This window comes from Ovis aries, chromosome 3 (genome assembly GCF_016772045.2).
Source record: "Ovis aries strain OAR_USU_Benz2616 breed Rambouillet chromosome 3, ARS-UI_Ramb_v3.0, whole genome shotgun sequence".
Taxonomy (NCBI): Eukaryota; Metazoa; Chordata; class Mammalia; order Artiodactyla; family Bovidae; genus Ovis; species Ovis aries.
Genome location: NC_056056.1, coordinates 26015202 through 26026440, shown reverse-complemented (window position 1 = coordinate 26026440; position 11239 = coordinate 26015202). Strand labels below are relative to the sequence as shown.

Genomic DNA, 11239 nt, shown 5'->3' with positions numbered 1-11239 from the left:
GAAAACCCTGCTCTGTCAACAACTGTGTCAGCTTTGTGAGTCGGGAGGAGGAAGGTACACACGCCAGTATTTTCCCTTTCTACTCACGTACTGGAAAAATCAACGTCTGACAGAGTTTGTTGCTTTTTGCCTCTTCAGATGCACATGGCCCTGATGCATCCTTAAATCCACTCCTGAACCCAGTGCAGCAGGAGGCAGTGCAGTTCAAGGGACAGGCTCCAGAATCTGGCTCCCAAGGTTCTGAGCCCAAGTCTGTTACTTGCCATGAGAACTCGAGCCATTTTCCTATGACCTGTGTCCTCATTTTTTAATTGTGGTAAAAGTCACATAACAGAAAATGTACTATTTTAACCATGTTTAACTGTACAGTAGCACTAAACACATTCACGTGGTTGTGTAATTCTCACCATCACCCATCTCCTGAACTTTTCCTACACTGAAACTCTGTCCCTATTAAAACACTCACTCCCTACCCATTCCCTGCTCTCCCCCATCCCCCAGACCCAACATTAATCAAACCTTGCTGCTAGGGACGTTGTAAGGAATAAATGAGATTATATAGGTAAAGCCTTTACATAGCAGCTTATTATTATTATTGCTGTTGCTGTTTATTACCACTACTATTGCTATTACTATGACTACTCCTATCACTATTACTATCTAAGCAGTCTTCAATTCCTTCATTACTATTTAGGAAGTCTTAAATAAAATTGGGTTCCAAATCCTATCGCCATGCTTCAAAGTCAACATAATTATGCCAACATCAAAGGCATTTGGGAAAAAGGAAACATTTCTTCAAATGGGCAGTAGCCCACCAGGCTCCTCTGTCCATGGAATTCTCCAGGCAAGAATACTAGAGTGAACAGCCTTTCCCTTCTCCAGGGGATCTTCCTGACCAAGGGATCAAACCCGGGTCTTCTGCATTGAAGGTGGATTCTTTACCAACTGAGCCACCAGAGAAGTCCCAGGAGATGACACATATACACGTAATAAGCCTTCAGATTTAAAAGTGACTATAAACCCTGTTAGTTGTAACCATCTCAAAAGTCAAAGAAACAGCAGGAGTGGTGAGTCAAAAAATTACCTTCATCAGATAACCTAGAGAGAACAACCTTCTTTCAACAAAACACATGTGCAAACCTAAAAAGTTGGAGCATAAATCCATGCAGCTCCTCCATTTAGAAGATCTCACAGGAAGAACCCAACCTGACAGCATGAGTTAGAGTCACCATTGGTGGTGCTTACTAGCTCAGTCATGTCCGACTCTGTGACAGCATGGACTGTAGCCCGCCAGGCCCCTCTGTCCATGGGGATTCTCCAGGCAAGGAACTGGAGTGGACTGCCATGCCCTCCTCCAGGGGATCTTCCCAACCCAGGGATCAAACCCAGGTCTCCCTCATTGCAGGCAGATTCTTTACTGTCTGAGCCACCAGGGAAGCCATGCCTCTCCAAAATTAAGATTTTAGCTACATTCTCTTCACATTGGCTAGAACTGCTGTCACTGCTCTGGAAATGAGTATGTACTAATATTTCTTCTCCCGTTATGAGGAGTAGAAACATAAGAGGTGGACATGACTGCCTCTCAGGCTATTTTTAAATATTGGCTCATTTCACAGCTGCTGGCATAGCCATGTTCAGTGATTTAAGTCTCACTCCTCTGGCCACAGTGAGTCACATCTATGGGTTTGGACAGCATTTCTCTTTCCTTCCAGTCACTGAATGTTATCTCTGTCTGTGAATGTGTAGGTTCACTCTGCTCCACAATTTTCAGGTGATGAGGTTTTATTCTAGCAGTTGAAATTAGAAAATAAATACTGGAAATAGATCTGTAGGGGCACATGTTTTATGCACATATACCAATTTGAGTATGTCCTAAACGTGTACATGCATAATTAGGTTACACTGGAAAGTGTGGTTTAATCATGAACATGACCCTTCTACCTGCCAACCTCCACCAATGCTACTGAACAGAAGGACTAGCCCACTGCTGATGTATATCCAAAATTCAAAAACATACAGAAAGGGCTCTTGATGTGCTAAAAACAGCATTTTCTCTACCAAGTCGATTGTGAACGTATTGAAATATAGTTACTTTACATCAAAACATACCACCAAGACATTCTCTGTACTGAATTAGGCAATTTATTAGGCTCCTATTGTCCATGTCTAGAGTGTGAACATGGATTGACATGCATTGTCTCATTTTGTGGATCTTACATGCATGTAGCCTCCAGCTGGGCCTTTGATTCTACTTGTCAGTTAGCTCAATGTGAGTAAATGATAAACACAGAATGATACAGAAGCCAGAGCAAGAAATCCCACCCAATACCATATACCATATTCTTTGTTTTGCAAAATCAAAATCATATCACAACTCTCTTGTAAAAAATAAATTTCAGAGCAAGGCATTTCATTCGCCTCACTGAGAAAAATAAAGACGTTTCTATCATTTCAGAGCAATGAAATGTCCAACTATGGCTGAAGAGTACACCCTGAGAAGTAAATGATTTTAACGAACCCATTGAGGTTGATAAAGCTGTGTTAACCTAACATCGGGAAGGGACACAAGGTCCAGGCACAAACTCCCTGCTCACGTTGGGGGTAAATTCTCCAAGGATGCTGTGTTATAAACATCCTCGTTGTCTTCAATGCTTGAAGCATCTGTGGAGTCGGGGTCGCTCACCACGATTCCCACCGAAGAGAGACTGGTGATGAAGGCATGCATCCGCTGGGCATAAATGTCTCTAATGTTAAAGTAAGGGAGCTCCTGACACTTCTCTGGCACGTCCTCACTACACTGGTCCACATCGATGTCCTTTTGCTTCTGGTAGTACTTGGAGAACTTGTTGAAGATAATGGTGATGGGAAGGGCCACCACCAAGATGCCACAGATGATGCATGTGCTGGCAATCAGCTTTCCCACCAAGGTGACCGGGTGGGTGTCTCCATAGCCCACGGTCGTCATGCTGATGGTGGCCCACCACCAGCAGACGGGGATGCTGGTGAGGCTGGAGGTGTGGTCGTCTTTCTCCACAGAGTAGATAAGCACAGAAAAGATGGAGATGCCCACCGACAGGAAAAGAAGCAGCAGGCCAACCTCATGGTAGCTATGCCTCAGTGTGGCACCAAGAGATCGAAGTCCCACCGAGTGCCGGGCAAGCTTGAGAATTCGGAAAATCCTCATGAGCCTGAGGATCTGGACCACTTTGCCCATGTTCTCAATGTCCTCACTCTCTTCCTCCTTGGTGTCTACAGCCAACGTGGCATAAAAGGGAACGATGGACACGAAGTCAATTATGTTCAGAGGGTTCTTCCAGAATTTCTTTTGACAGGGAGCGGTAACCAGCCGGATGGCCAGCTCACCCGTGAACCAGGCGATGCATGCAATCTCCACGCCCTCCAGCACGGGGTCATCCACGTCCCCATCCTCGTTCTGGAATTCTGACATGCTGTGGATGCACATGGCCACAATGGAGGCCAGCACCACGCTCAGGGAGGAGATGGCAATGAGCTTGGCCGACAGGCAGTAGGCTGGGTTCTCCATCCGGATCCAGATCTTCTTCCGGAGCTGGCCAAATCGTAGCTTGTCAAACTTCTCCAGCTCCTTCTCGAACAGAGACGACTCTTCGAAAGAGGAGTCAGTGCTCACATCGTTGCTCTTCTGGTCCCAGTCCTTCTCGTGGTTCTCCTCCTTGCGCTCCTGGTAGCGATTACTGCAGCAGGAATCCAGGAAGAGCTCGTTGATGCCCCAGTACTCAATCTCCTGGCAGAACGAGAACACGCACAGCTCCTCCATGACGTGCAGCTTCCCGGTGTAATAGAAGTTCAAGACGTATCTGAACAGCGAGGGGTTGCGATCAAAGTAGTACTCTTTATCGGCCACACTGTAGTCATCACACAGTTCCAGGATGGCCTCCTCTGAGTGGCAGCTGAGCAGTTTCCCGAGCCTGGTGTGAGGGAAGCGCAGGAGGGTGCTCTGGTCGACCGTCTGCTTAAAGCCCCCCACGTTCAAGTTGACAAGTTCCTCGTCTGGTCCCGGGCGATGGAAAAACTCACCAAACACCATGGTGGATCCAGGCAGTGGAGAGCTGGCTGGGAAGGGAGACGAGGGAGTTCACACTGGCCCTGGAAGGAACACAAGACGACGTGAGCCCTGTTCTGAGCAGCCCTGCCAAGCTTATTTTTAATCTGCCCTTTCCAGGATGATGGGCTACATTAAAAGCAAAAACAGAGGGACTTTCCTGGCGGTCTAGGGGTTGGGATGCCATGCCTCCAACGCAGGGGGTGCGGATTCGATCCCTGGTTGGGGAACTGAGATCCCACATGCCACATGACTCAACCAGAAAAAATAAATAAATGAAACAAAAGTCATCTTATTAAAAAAGAAAGACTACATACCATTAAAAAAAAAAGACAGTAAAATAGAAAACAGAATAAAAACGAATACACTATCCCCCTTTGACTATAAGAAATTCAACATAAAATAGGGTTTTGGTTTTTTAAAAATGGGTTTATATATCCATTTTCTGGAAAAGACTGCCATATAATTTTTATGAATTTCCAGTTCCTATTTCTCTGTTTTTGAAGCATTCATAATAACATGCCATACCCCAAAAGCAATGCATTTGAGATCACTTACTCAATACAAGCATCTCCAGCCTCGACCATGAGGCTTCTTCATTTGGAAATGCTCAGTTCAGACGTGGCAGGCTATTTGCTGCCTGGCTTGCAGCTCATCTCTCCTGTTCCCTATGGTTTGGTCAAGCACACTCAGAACCAGCTCTCTGCTCTCCACCTCAAACACAAGCCACACATCACTGGGGCTCAGATCAGCTCTTACAAAAGATGTAGGTTTCACTCCTTTTAGAGAAAGCTCTATTCCTCACATTTGGATATGGACAATCAAGAGGATATAATTACCTCCTTGTCCCATTAGTATCTTAAAGATACAGTTACACTTCATGGGATGGGGTTTCAGGTGCAACCACAAGGGAACAAAGTGACTTAGGGAAACCTTTTTATGTTAATTGCAGTATCAGTTTCCTGACACAATTATGCTCTTCTCCTTCCTCCCTTCACAAACAGTCTCCTACACACTCCCAATCTTTGATACTCAAGTCTATATTGGCCCAGCATATACAGGCTATTTCAGTCTTGACTCTAACTAAAATGTACCAAAACTGTTTCTCAGAGAGAAAATAATAGGTTTTGACCATCATCCAATACAATGCTGATTCCTCAGAGCTGATGATGCAAATAAAAGAAAGGTAGGAGATTGTCATGTACTGCGTTCCAACCAAGTACTAATAAATTTTTGCATATATCATGTGATTTCATCCTTTCAATACTACACAGTAGACGTATAGGAAAGTAAACACTCAGAGAAGTCCAAGATCACAAGATAAGCAAATGGCAAAGCCATGATTTAAACCCAGGTTAATGAACTCCAAAGCCCACGCTATATCCACTGCACACATATCCCTCCCACCTCTTTCTGGTTTTTTTCCTTATTATAATCCAATAACCCAATATAGGTAGTAGTATTATGACCAAAGTGAGTCAAGCATCTTTGGGGTTACTGGGGAACCACCAATGACCTCTGTCTGGAGAAGCTTCACAGCAGAAGTTCTATTTAAGTAAATGTTAAAGGTTTAAGCAGAGCTGAGCAATGAGGGCAAAGGACATTCCCAACATTGGGCATCAAAAGATGGGGACAAGTCAGACTGCAAAGACAATTGTGAATCAATCTAAAGAGTCTAGACATGGGACCTCCCTGCTGGTCCAGTGGCTAAGACTTTGCCTGCAGGCTGTGCAGGCTGGATCCCTGGTTGAGGAGCTAAGATCCCATATGCCTTGTGCCAAGAAAAAAACAAAACATAAAAGAGAAGCAATGCTGTAACAAAATTCACTTAAGACTTGAAAAATGGTCCACATCAAAAAAATATATTTAAAAAAATAAAATAAAGAGTCTGGACTTGATCCTGAAGATGAGACTGCTAAATCACCTTAATCAATAAGTGGACATGGCTGTATTTGTGACTATAACTTAGAAAGACCCCACTGACAGCAGGATAGAAGACTGTTGGCAGGAATGACTGGCGCCAAGGGGGTAGGGTTACAACAGAACAGGTGAGAGGACGCAAACTCATACAGCAATGATGTGTATAAAGAGGAGGTGACAAATTCAAGAATTTTATAGCTGTGAAAGGGTACCACTCAATATGCCAGCAAATTTGGAAAACTCAGCAGTGGCCACAGAACTGGAAAAAGGCCAGTTTTCATTCCAATCCCAAAGAAAGGCAATGCCAAAGAATGTTCAAATTACCATGAAACTGCACTCATTTCACATGCTAGCAAGGTAATGCTCAAAATTCTCCAACCTAGGCTTCAGCAGTATGTGAACACAGAACTTCCAGATGTTCAAACTGGATTTAGAAAAGGCAAGAGGAATCAGAGATTAAATTGCCAACATCCACTATATCATAGAAAAAGCAAGGGAATCCCAAAAAACATCTACTTCTGCTTCATTTACTATGTTAAAGCCTTTGACCGTCTGGATCACAACAAACTGTGGAAAATTCTTAAAGAGATAGGAATACCAGATAACCTTACCTGCCCTCCTGCGAAACCTGTATGCACGACAAGAAGGAACAGTTAGAACTGGACAAGGAACAATGGACTAGTTCAAAATTGGGAAAAGAGCATATCAATGCTGTATATTGTCACTCTGCTGATTTAACTTATATGCAGAGTACATCATACGAAATGCTAGGCTGGATGACTCACAAACTGGAATCAAGACTGCCCAGAAATATCAATAACCTCAGACATGCAGATGATATCACTTTAATGGCAGAAAGTGAAGAAGAAGTAAAGAGCCTCTTGATGAAGATTAAAGAGGAGAGTGAAAAAGCTGGCTTAAAACTCAACATTCGAAAAACTAAGATCATAGCATTCAGTCCCATCACTTCATGCCAAATAGAAGGGTAAAAAGTGGAAACAGTGACAGATTTTATTTTTCTGGGCTCCAAAATCACCACAGACCGTGACCATAGCCACAAAATTAAAAGACACTTGCTTTTTTCAAGAAAAGCTATGATAAACCTAGACAGGATATTAAGAAGCAGAGATATCACTTTGCCAACAAAGGGCCACATAGTCAAAGCTATGGTTTTTCCAGTAGTCATGTATGGATGTGAAAGTTGGACCATAAAGAAAGTTGATTGCCAAAGAATTGATGCTCTTGAACTGTGGTGCTGGAGAAGATTTAAGAGTCCCTTGGACAACAAGGAGATCAAACCAGTCAATCCTAAAGGAAATCAAATCTGAATATTCATTGGAAGGACTGATGCTGAAGCTGAAGCTCCAATACTTTGGCCATCTGATGTGAAGGGCTGACTCATTGGAAAAGACCTTGATGATGGGAAAGATTGAAGGCAGGAGGAGAAGGGGGTGACAGAGGATGACATGGTTGGATGGCATCACTGACTTAATGGATATGAGTTTGAGCAAGCTCTGGGAGATAGCAAAGGACAGGGAAGGCTGGCATGCTGAAGTTCATGGGGTTGCAAAGAGTCAAACATGACTTAATGACTGAACAACAAATAAAGTGGAATCAAGAGGACTTGGTCATTGATTGGAAGGAAAAGATAAGGAAGAAGAAAGTCAAAGGAAGATGTGTTTTCTACTCTGCACAACCGGACAACATCATTAGAGGAAACATAAAGGTCAGGTAGGAATTTCTTGTCCTTATGTTTACAAAGAGACAAAGCTGTCAGCGAGACAAGAGAGTCCACCTCTGAAAAGGACACTCGAGAGAACACAGCCTGAAAACACAGCCCTCTGCCGTCCACCCTAGGAGGAAGCTCACTGTGAGAGAGAATACAAGGCTATTTGCTCCATTTGCTCTGGACGCACCAGCACTGACAATGTTCCCGTGAAACCAGAGACCACGGCCTGGCATAGCAAAACACTTCACAGATGTGCTGACCTCTCCAAAAGACATGATTTTTTTCCTGCCTCAGCTTTCTATTTTTAGTTAGAGATCTTCTTTGAAGGGCCTAAATCAAGAGCTCATGGCGTGGTCCAAATATTTATGGAACCTCAGATCTCTGAAAGCAGGCTTATGTTCGTGGCAAGTACAAGAGTAAAATGTTCCAAGGAATGAGTTTTAGCTAAGCTAGCATTAAGGCTTTCATGGACATTTTCTTCTGGTGGATTATTTTTTATCTCCTTAGTTTTCCCAGAAACCCACAGTGGTTGAAAGCCACTGTCTCCCTTCATGATACAGCCTGCTGAAGTCAGTCTCATAATCAGAAAGTGTGCCATCCATTTCCCAACTGCTCCAAAATCACTTTTCCAAAGAACGTTGTTATCAACCATAATAGCCATCTTCCTGTTCTGGCCTCCTTACTTTGTATTCACTCTATGCCAGTAAAAAGGAGCCTGTTCTGAGGTCCACGCATTCCACAAAAAGTGTTAGTCACTCAGTCACGTCCAGCTCTTTTTGACCCTATGGACTATAGCCCACCAGGCTCCTCTGTCCATGGAATTCTCTAGGCAAGAATACTGGAGTGGGTTGCCATTCCCTCCTCCAGGGGAATCTTCCCAACCCAGGGATCAAACCTGGGTCTCCTGCTTGGCAGGCAGATTCTTTACCACCTGAGCCACCAGGAAAGCCCTCATTCCACAAAGCCTAATCACAATAGCAACACACAGCATAAAACCAGGGATCTCTCATTATGGGACTTTTAGAGGAGAGAAAAAAGAAAGCATCTCTATATCAGATCAAAGGCTTCAGCTCAGAGGACAGGATGAGATTCTCCACATTATGGCTGCCAGAGTACACTGTTGATTTCCTTGGCTGCGTCTGGCCCACAGCACCCTATGGAGAGCAGGGAAGAAGAAGACCTCACCTTTATAAACTGTAGCAAGGTTCCCTTACATGAAGCTAGTCCCTGCTCCTCACTATACCTTGAGATTTTGCAGGTGAGGAAGCAGGATTAGAAGAGATGGGCATCACACACCTATTAAGGGTTGGAGCAAAACTCAAGCCAGGGCTCCCTATGTCGGACCCCCTGCTCTGCAGTGTGCTGGTTCACCCACTCGAAGGAGTAAGTAAGAAAAGCAGATAATGAACATCGTTATTTACAAGACTGCTATATTCAGGCCAGCATTTAACAGCATCGTTCATTCCCATTCAGAAAATACAGTGCGTCGAAGGTATATTTATATATATATTCAATATATACCGACAGTATACTTTATATATAATTATCTTACATATATTTTATACATGAAGCTATACGTAAATGTACATATAAAGGAATGTATATAATATACATATAGTGTGAACCATATTTAGAGAGAGTTATACAAATACTAACTAAAGATTTGGGTCAATTTCTCTATAAGTGAGACAAATCTCTTTAATTTTGACTAAAAACACACAAAAAAACTTTTGATTATATAGAAGTAAAATTTTGGTATGGAAAACCATGCCATAAGCAATGTTAAAAAAATATTTGCCACTTATATCACAAACAAGTGGTTAATACACCTAGCATATAAAAGGCTTTAGACTGAGAAGAAAAAGAGAAAAACAATATAGAAAAATGGGCCAGATATGAATAGACAGTTTACAAAAAAAAAAAAAATGTCAATGGGTCTTAAAACAGGAAAACAATGTTCTACCTTGCTCGTAGTAAGATAAATGCACATTAAAATTACGGAGTAGTATTATATCTAATGGGCTTCCCAGGTGGTTCAATGGTAAAGAATTCACCTGCCAAGCAGGAGACGTGAGTTCGATCCCTGGGTCGGAAAGATCCCCTGAAGAATGAAATGTCAACCCACTCCAGTATTCTTGCCTGGGAAACCCCATGGAGAGAGGAGCCTGGAGGGCTCAGACCACGGGGTCACAAAGAGTTGGACATGACTTAGCAACTAAACAACAACAAATCATATCTAATACCAAAGTGGGAAAAAAATACAGAAACTGAGCTACATACTCTTACTAAGTATGTGGGGAAGCAGGTACTTTTGCACACTGCAATTGGGGAAACAAAATGAAGGGAAACTCTTATGAAGGGCAATTTGGAAATATTGAGCAAAACTGCCCCAAAATTAGGAGAAAATATTTGCAAGTTGTTGGGCTTCCCTGGGATTCACTCAGATGGTAAAGAATCTGCCTCCAATGCAGGAGACACAAGTTCAACCCCTGGGTCAGGAAGATCCCCTGGAGAAGGGAATGGCAACCCACTCCAGAATTTTTAGCCTGGAGAATTCCATGGACAGAGGAACCCCGTGGTCCATGAGGTTGCAAAGAGTCAGACACAACTGAGTGACTAACACTTGACTTGACTTGATAGATCTAATAGGAGTCTAGAATCCAAACAGATTTAAAAAATAAAAAACTCTTACAACAGTAAAAAGACAAATGGGCAAAGGATTTTATAGACATTTCTCCAAAGATACATAAATGGCCGAAAAAACACATGAAAAGATGCTCAACGTCATTGGTCACTAGGAAACACAAGTCAGAGTCACAACGCGATACCATTTCACACAGCTAGGATGGATATAATCAAAAAGTAATAATAATACAAGTCTTATGTTATAACACAGTTAAGTGTTTGTGACGATGCAGAGAAATTAGAACCTTCAAGCATAATGAGTAGTAGTGGAAAATGGTGTGACCCATTTGGAAACAGTAAAGGAATGATAGAATTAAAATCTCACCATTGTGCAACTATAATGAAATAACAGATCTGAGCGTGCTCATAAACGGCTGCTAAAACCCAGTTAAAAAATGAATAGGGAACTCCACAATGGTTAGCTCAGAGGAAAAATACCTGAACTCACTGTTCAAGCCAGTGTAACAAAAAGAGACAAGACAGAATGTGCCTCCTGATGGAAACACGTACACAATTCTGAACTATCCCAGCCAAAAAATAAAATAAGACATAAATTTGATCTAGCTCTAGGTCTAACACTTAAAATCAAACAGGATATTTCAGAGGAACATGTTCAAAGATACTATAGGGATGCGATCAGCAAAAAGCAGACTGTGGGGAATTATACAGGACAAATGACGGATCAAATAAATGACACATCAAATAGATTCAGTGTGTGGCTTTGTGTGGATACTGATTCGAGCTAGCCAAATGCTTTCAAATATATATATGAAAATCGGGAGTATCTGAACACTAAACTAAATACTTGACAATGTAAAATTATA

At 42.6% G+C, this 11239-nt stretch overlaps 1 protein-coding gene across 8 annotated transcripts in view; it reads right to left on the bottom strand.

Annotated features, from left to right (window-relative positions):
• Window positions 1–2124: 2124 nt before the first annotated feature.
• Window positions 2125–11239, bottom strand: part of KCNS3 (potassium voltage-gated channel modifier subfamily S member 3) — a 47835-nt gene continuing 38720 nt past the window's right edge. For 6 of the 8 annotated variants that reach the window (XM_042245824.2, XM_060413828.1, XM_042245821.1 and 3 more), the window contains 2 exons: window positions 4057–4125; window positions 2125–3947 (listed from right to left, as the gene is read on the bottom strand). In XM_042245824.2, coding sequence (XP_042101758.1) covers window positions 2591–3947; window positions 4057–4125 — 1426 coding nt within the window. In that variant the 3' untranslated portion in view covers window positions 2125–2590. Of the gene's footprint in view, window positions 4126–4639; window positions 9078–11239 lie in introns of those variants that run through there. The other 2 variants (XM_042245827.2, XM_042245826.2) reach the window with 2 other exon arrangements.